General features: G+C 40.7%; 1 protein-coding gene across 1 annotated transcript in view; it reads right to left on the bottom strand.

The window, feature by feature from the left end:
• CDYL2 (chromodomain Y like 2) overlaps positions 1-761 on the bottom strand; it is a 58,909-nt gene extending 58,148 nt beyond the window's left edge. Inside the window, exons 1-2 of the mRNA XM_021408893.1 lie at positions 753-761; positions 445-528 (exon numbers count right to left, since the gene is read on the bottom strand). Coding sequence (XP_021264568.1) covers positions 445-528; positions 753-761 — 93 coding nt within the window. The remainder of the gene's footprint in view (positions 1-444; positions 529-752) is intronic.

Here is a 7,435-nt window from a genome sequence, read left to right as displayed (position 1 = left end):
CCTGCCTTCTCGCACTTCAAACTCTTTCCGCGGCCGAAATAAATAAATAAATAATATATAAATAAAAGGGGCGGGGGACGAGGAGAGGCCGCGCGGACGGGCTGGGCCCGCGGAGGGCCGCGCCGCCCGCCCAAGGTCACGGCGCGCGTTGCGCGGAGCTGGCTGCTCTCCGCCGGCCTCGGGCGGCCCTGGCGGGCACCTTCCCGCCCCCTCGGCGCCGCATGGCCGCCCCACCCACCCCATGGCCATCGCCGAGGAAATGGAGGTGGTGGGGCTGCTCCCGAGAGCCCCTCGAGCCGTGCAGCCTGAGGAGGATGGAGGGCTCATAGCCTTTCTCATCTCCACCAGCACCCACCCTTCACAGTGTGTGGAGAAGCCTCTCCTGCTCCCTTTCAGCCATTTTGCAAATTAGCCGGCCCTCTCCAGGAAATGGAAGCCACTGACCTCCCACAACTTGGTCTTCGTGCCGAGGTGCTGGGCAACCAGCTCCCGTTGCGATGTGGTGTGACACCAGCGGTTGCCGTCATTCTAGAACCTTCTGGGCCTGCTTCTCAGAGGCACTGTCCCAATGCAGAGCCTCAGCAGAGAGGCTACAGAGCTCCACTGTGGCCCTTGGCATCCTCCTGGCCCACATGAGGCCTCCATGAGCAAGCGGTCCTGCATAGAGGTGGTCTGCAATGGCTGCAGGATGGGGGAAGACCAGAAACGCCCAGCCTCCCACCAGCAGCACAGCCGCTCCAGCTGTTACCCACCATTGCCATCCAGAGTCTCTTTCTACAGACTTTCCAAGTTAAGGAGGAATTTCCTCACCAACTTGGCCATAAATTAGGACAAATTCACTAGTCACAAGTAGAAGCTCTGCTTTCCACCAAACACAGTGGAGTCTTGCGGAGATGGAAGCTGGTGTGCGGGATGCCGTGGCTGCTGCATTCCATGAAGGAAAGGGATCCATTTCTGTGGAGGTTTTTCAAGAAGCTTCGTGGCTGTATGCTGTGAAGGAGTTCTTCCTCCAGGTAAAGTGTGAGTGTCTTCTCAGTGTTAGCTTTCTTGCTATGAAAGAGCGGAGTTAGGCTTTGCTTAGATCAGCTCTTCACATCTTGCCTTCACGGCGATCCTCCTCTCATAGTGGCATTTTGACTCCATGCTTTCACCTGACAACCAACACATAGCTAGCAGTCATTGCTTTGGGAGGGATGGTGAATGCTGTGCTCTCTACCTTTGCTATAGTTGTGGCTTTTGTTCATCTTTGTTTTATTGGCATTTTTCAACTTTTGAGTTCAGCCCTTTGTGTAGCACGGCACTCCACGTTAATGTGAGACTTGGCACAGTCCACACTATCATCTTAGTAGCGGATTGGAGCCGGTTATTGAGTATAATGCAGTAAGCCCGAGTATGGTTAATAAATATTGCTAGTATGAAGCTCTGAATTATTTGTGAAATCTCATTTACGACTCCAAATTCCAGCAAGTTGCAAGTGGGGTAAAGCCAAAGACTCTTCCAACTGAGAGGGTCCTTATTTGAAATATTGATATTGGATATTTTGAATGTTGTCACTTTTTATCGTGAAAGTAGGAAATAACACATGCACATACAGGTCTTGATTGACCCAATCTCCTCTACTGTGAATATTACCTCTGATGATTATGAACTTGCAGGCTAACCAGTTTAGTATTGACTTACAGTTCAATAAAAACTATCTTATAGCAGTTTGGAGCTTAAAGACATTTATGGTTCATGTGGTCTGCTAGATGGTATGGTAATGTTGAATTCCTAAGGACAAGCAACTCTGCTCACATAAAACAAAGCTGTTTTTTTCTTAACTAAAGTAACTGGAGGGTTTTTCTCTGACTGCCAATTTGCCAGGAATATTTGGATTTTTGAGATTTTATATTTAGAGAGTAAAATATTGAATGGATTTAGAAATACTGTAAATTACGTGTGCCTTTAGCAGTTTTAGCAATTAATGCAGCAAAAATTTCTTAATTCCCAAGAAATGCATTACTTAATAATCACACCCCATGGTTTCTCCTTGATAAATCCATTACGTCTCTTATAATAAACTGAGCATCACATCACCTCTTTACAGTTCTTGTTGAGCAGGATATTTCTTTGATAAGTAGACATCATAATATATTTCTCTTCAAAATTTGTTTTATTACAACTACTATTTTGCTGCTTTCTTCAGCAGTGAAGAAAATGGCAGTCAGACCCAGTGCGTTATTTTTCAGGTGTGCCCTTCAGTATGCCTTTTCTGATATCGTTGCCAGTTCTTGTGGTATCAACTCACTAAAAAGATGTCTTGAATAGGTTAAAAAATGTCCCATCCCAAGAATATGTGTCTTCTCCTTCAAGACAAGTCTAATAATCAGACATTTCTTTCTGGGCTTTGGTGTTATTCTGCTCTCAGACAACTAAAGTGAGAAAACCAACCTTGCTCCATGTTGGAAGAAATATCCATGAGCTGATCTGTTTTTTTTGAAGGTGTATTTACATTGTATGTGTTTAGATTACATGGACACTGTCAATATTGTTGCCTTAAGTTTTATAACCCAAACAAATATTAGTTTGGAAGTTTTGAAAAGATGAATGCTTTAGTAAATACTTTGAAGAGGGGAAACATCTTTTTCCTGATTACTCATTCCTTGTTTTAGAGTACGCAGTCTCTTGGGGATGCAATGGTGTGTGAGTCAATAGTGAGGAGCAGAAAGAGGGCTTTTGCAATTGTCAACCACAGGAAAAGTTGATTGTGGTTTCAGCGTGTTTCCCACTCATTTAGTAGAAGACAAGATTTTAAGTTTTAAAACATCCAGCTGACTTTCATTTGTCCAGCAGTTCTGTAACGTAGCTTGTCAGGTTATGCAGCATCTCTCTGAGCCTTTTGGAAAAAATAGAAACAGTTCAGTTTATTACCTATTTTTTTTGAAAACATTTATGTTGAGAGATTTTCTATAAATAAAGATTCACCAATTTTAATTGTCTTTAAATATCAGTATCTTTAAACTGAAATTGCTGCAAAATCCAGATTTTTGTACAAATTACAAAATCTAAACTGAATGTTTTTGCTAAATAAGTGATTATTCATTACTCTTATTGTCTCGCTGCCTTCTTCTATTTCCCATCCCAAGAGAGTGATCCAAGCAAAGGAGACATTCCAAGTGTGATACATCACATTTGAACACTCGTTTTGGTTTGGTGGATGCTCTGGTTTCCACTACTGTAATTACAGGAATTATCTCTCAGACTGAATAAAGTTAAAAACGAAACTGTTATATTTCAGAAAGCTAAAATACTGTTGTCATAGCTGTGCCATTGATTTGTTATTGATTGTTTAGTCAGTCTGTCCAGTGCTATGCAAATAGTGTAGGTATTGTACAGTCAATAATACACTTCCCCAAGGAGTGTACAGTCTAACAGTGCATTTTGGCAGCAAGCTCCATGAGAAATCACTGCAGAGAACCACATTGTATCTTCAAGAGGAAGGTAAATGGTGGGAGAGAATGATTTGGTACACAAAGGAATTGAGGGAATTAGGTGGCAGGGAGATATTAAGGAATTAGGAATTGAGGGTATTAGGTGGCAGGGAGATATTAAAATTGAGAGAAAGGTGAAAACAAGGCATGGGTGAGAGGATGGAGAGAAGGATGAGGAACCAAAGGAGAAAGCAAAGAGAAAGCTGTGTGAAGCCTTGTCTGTGTGGGGGGAAAAAAAAGGAGGCAAAAGGGAATATTTTAGCAAGTAGAAGTGAAGCAGAGAGTAAAGCAACACAATGACTATCTCCAACCAAAAAACGGAGGATGACCAGAACAGGAAAAAGTGTCAGTCAAGATAAAAAATTAAAGGGAGTGTTCTAGTGAGTTCATGAAGAAAGATCTGACAGGAAATGATGAGCAGGAAGAGGAGAGTCGCTTGTGACGTCTCTGTTCTGGCTGGGTGAGGGATTTCCTAAAGTTTGGTCCTGCGGTGGCTGTGTACTCACCTCTTCGATGTGAGAGAGAGCTAACATATCCCGGGGAGGTTGTCAGGAAAATTGTCAGAGAAATGAGGTCAAGTAGGAGTAGTAGGAGGTCAAGTAGGAGTTGCCAAACTGGATGAGGAAGTCCCTACCATAGAGCTAGTACCTAAAAATAAGGGAATAGATGAGCATGAAAACAGGAAGGCACCAGGTTTTTTTAATGATCGATTTACATATTTTGTGACAAGAAGAAGTGAACTTGGGAAAAGCCCAATACATTTTGCACTATGCCACTCTGTTTTTGAAAGCAAACAAATTGTTGTGATCATTAGATTTTGTTGCTAAATTAATGTCTTCCTCCAAACCCTTCTTTGGAGCTTGTAACATACAATTACCTGTCATCAAGAGGAAACATTTGAAACAGAATCTGAAATACCACAATGTAATGAAACAAACAATAATATTTAGAAAACAAAGTGATGTTTATTTGTCAGAGTACAGCAAATATTCCAGATTAGAACCTTTCTAGTGTTGAAAGTGTATTTAATAACAGGTGTTCCAAAAACCATCTTTGCTTCCCACAAATGAAACAGATTCTGTTCTATTAAGTATGACCAATATAATATTGCCTCATTCTGGGAAGGGAAAAAAATGAAACTTTGACCAGGAGCGTGTGGGGAAAAATGGATGCCAGCTAAAATGTGCAGAAGAAGACAAAATATTTATTATGTATGATACTCCATTAAGGAATACATGAGGTATAATTGTCTACTTGTCATTGTCTGTCTAGACTTAGAACACAAGGAAGTCCCATTGCTTAGCACCTAGTTGCTTGTCATTTACATTCCATGGGAAATACTTTGTATTAGGTGTAGTTTGTTCCCTGATTCTTTGAGCTGATGCATGTGATCTATTGATTTTAACAAATTTCCTTGCAGGTGTGGGGATGAACTCATTGCAGTAGGTTTAACAGATTGGCATCTTGAGAGAACAAGAGATGGAGAGAAAAGTACCTTAAAAATTAAAGCATGGAATGATGTGTCGTAGGAGACGGAAGCGAAGATAGGTATAGGAATGTCAGGAAAAAAAGCAAGTACAGAAATGACTGCTAGAGGAGACTTCACTGTCAAAACAGCGTTTCCCTAAACCAGTACAAGCAGCATTCTGTTAACAGCAGTCATTGAAAAGAGCGAGAGGAAAACCTGATAGTGAGTAAGACTTATCAGATAGAAGTAGTTCAGAATTGGTTTCTGGTGTGAGTCAGCAAAGCTGTGTTTTCCGTGAATTATTGTTACAGCCACATGATGGCCATTGCAGAGCATTCTTCACCAGAACACATACTTGTTCTGGAACATAAATGATTATGTGGGACCTCATTCAAAAAACAAATGGAAGTATTCTTTTGATTTCTCTCATTTTTGCTGTCTTCCACAGCTGTTCCTCTCTCCTTTTCTCGTTCCTCTTGCTATCCTGTTGTATCACTCACAATCTTATTTTATGGAAACACGTCTGGCAACAAGGATTGAAGCTAATCATTGTTTTGTCTTTTCTTATGCTGAAAATTAAGATAGCTTTGTCTTTGCCTGAACACATTGGGTCTTTGCCAGTATCTCCCAATGACACCAAAAATAACATTTTTCCATGTTCTGCTTCCTCTGTTTGCAAATGCTGTTCTTCCACCTGACATGTTGTCATAGATAATAGAAAGGTGCCAAAACATTCCTTTTAGAACAGAAAGATCTGCTACCGTTCTGACTAGTGAAAAGCATGGGATCTACACATGGGAAAGTGTAGATCATGTAGAAATAAATTTCATATGGAAACCCACTTTCAAAATTGACAGCTCAGCAGTTGAATTTTCAACAGATTTGGTAAATCTTCAAATACATTATATAGGAGTTAATTACAAGCATTATTTCCTTAGGGTTCATGAGGGTAGCACAATGAAAAGCCGTATCTCTACATAGTTATTATAACTCTGAAACCTTGCAAGGACAAGTAACGATTGAGAAAACTAAAAGACTTCTTCCTTACTAGATGATGGGCAATATGGAGCCTGATTCATTGATGAAAAGGTTTACATAATGTCAATGCTTGTGAGGATGGGGAGCCTGAAGTCAGAACTTTCCTCCAAGTCCTTTTTTCTGTGCTTAAAACCAAAATAACATAATACACCAGGGTGTTTCAAAAATACATACAATCGTTAGAGAGTCACAGTGGGTGTTGGAGAAGACCTCATCTAGTCCAACCCTGCAGCTCAAAGGAGGTTCAACCAGAGCACATTTGCTCAGGACCATCTGCTCTTGTGTTTTGAGTATCTGCAATGATGGAAGTTCCACATCTTGTCTGAGCAACCTGTACACCTTCACAGTAAAAAAGTTTTTCCTATGTTGAAATGAATATTTAAATTAGAGTTCATAAGGCTATATTTAATCAGTTTACATTGTATTTTCAAAAAAATACTTTGCCAAATAAGAAACATATTAGTATCTTGCACATATAATGTGAAGGCTTGGTGGTTCTCCAGATTGTAGCAAGCTACACAGTCATGGACAAAATCTGTGACCCAGCTTTCAGGCCCTTCTGCCTGCAGTTGATAAGGTTCTCTGTAGCAGTGTTTCTGATCACATTCTTTAAGGAGAAACTTCTTTTTGTAGTTAGGCATTTGTTCAGCTCTGGGAGATTGTGTTGGATTTCACTCAGTATAATGCATTGTAGTGGAAATGCAAAGTCAGGGCTTGAACCAGTGATGGAGCACCTGGTGGGAAGGCAGGGCCAACCCAGGGAGCTCAGGTGCATGCAATGTACCTGTGTGACCAGAAGGGGTGGAGCCAGGAGTTGGGTTGGCAATGGAGGCAAGGGGAATCTTGCTGGAGATCCCTGTGTATCTGTGGCCTTTTGAGGGTAAGTGGATTCTTTCCTTTGTTTCTGTGTCTATGGCTGCTGCATTTGAGCATATCCTCACTTGCTCTAGCCTGGGACTTTGCTACTCTGCTGTTATTGCTGTGCTTTCCGTTGTGTTACAGCATTACATGCATATACATTATATATGAGTGTCATAATGCAGCTCAAAATATTATGAACTAGTAAAGGATTAGCTACTCTTTGCCTGAAAGTTTAAAACAAAGAACTTTAAGATCTTGACAAGACAGGAAAAGCCTCTTGCAGTCCAGAGAGAAGTAGCATTGATTCTCTCTGTTGGGCATTCAGAAATTCTTTCTAGTGTTACTAATGGTTCACTTTTTAAAAATGCATGTATTTACAGGAAATTTGCATAGGAGCTAAAATATAAAGGAGTAACTTTCTTTTCTTATTTTCCTAAGATGTTTGATGTTTTGAAATAAAACATTTTATGGTGGCTTATAGTACAATCTGCACTTTTAAAATATGTAAATATATCATACATGTCAATTATTTGTTATTATAGACAGGCTAGTAGAACTCTCCATTTACATGTGAGGGCTGTTGCTGGATTTCACAGTG

The sequence above is a fragment of the Numida meleagris genome, chromosome 10 (assembly GCF_002078875.1).
Source record: "Numida meleagris isolate 19003 breed g44 Domestic line chromosome 10, NumMel1.0, whole genome shotgun sequence".
Lineage (NCBI taxonomy): Eukaryota > Metazoa > Chordata > Aves > Galliformes > Numididae > Numida > Numida meleagris.
The sequence above is the reverse complement of the archived record's forward strand: the minus strand, read 5'-3'. Positions and strand labels throughout refer to the sequence as shown.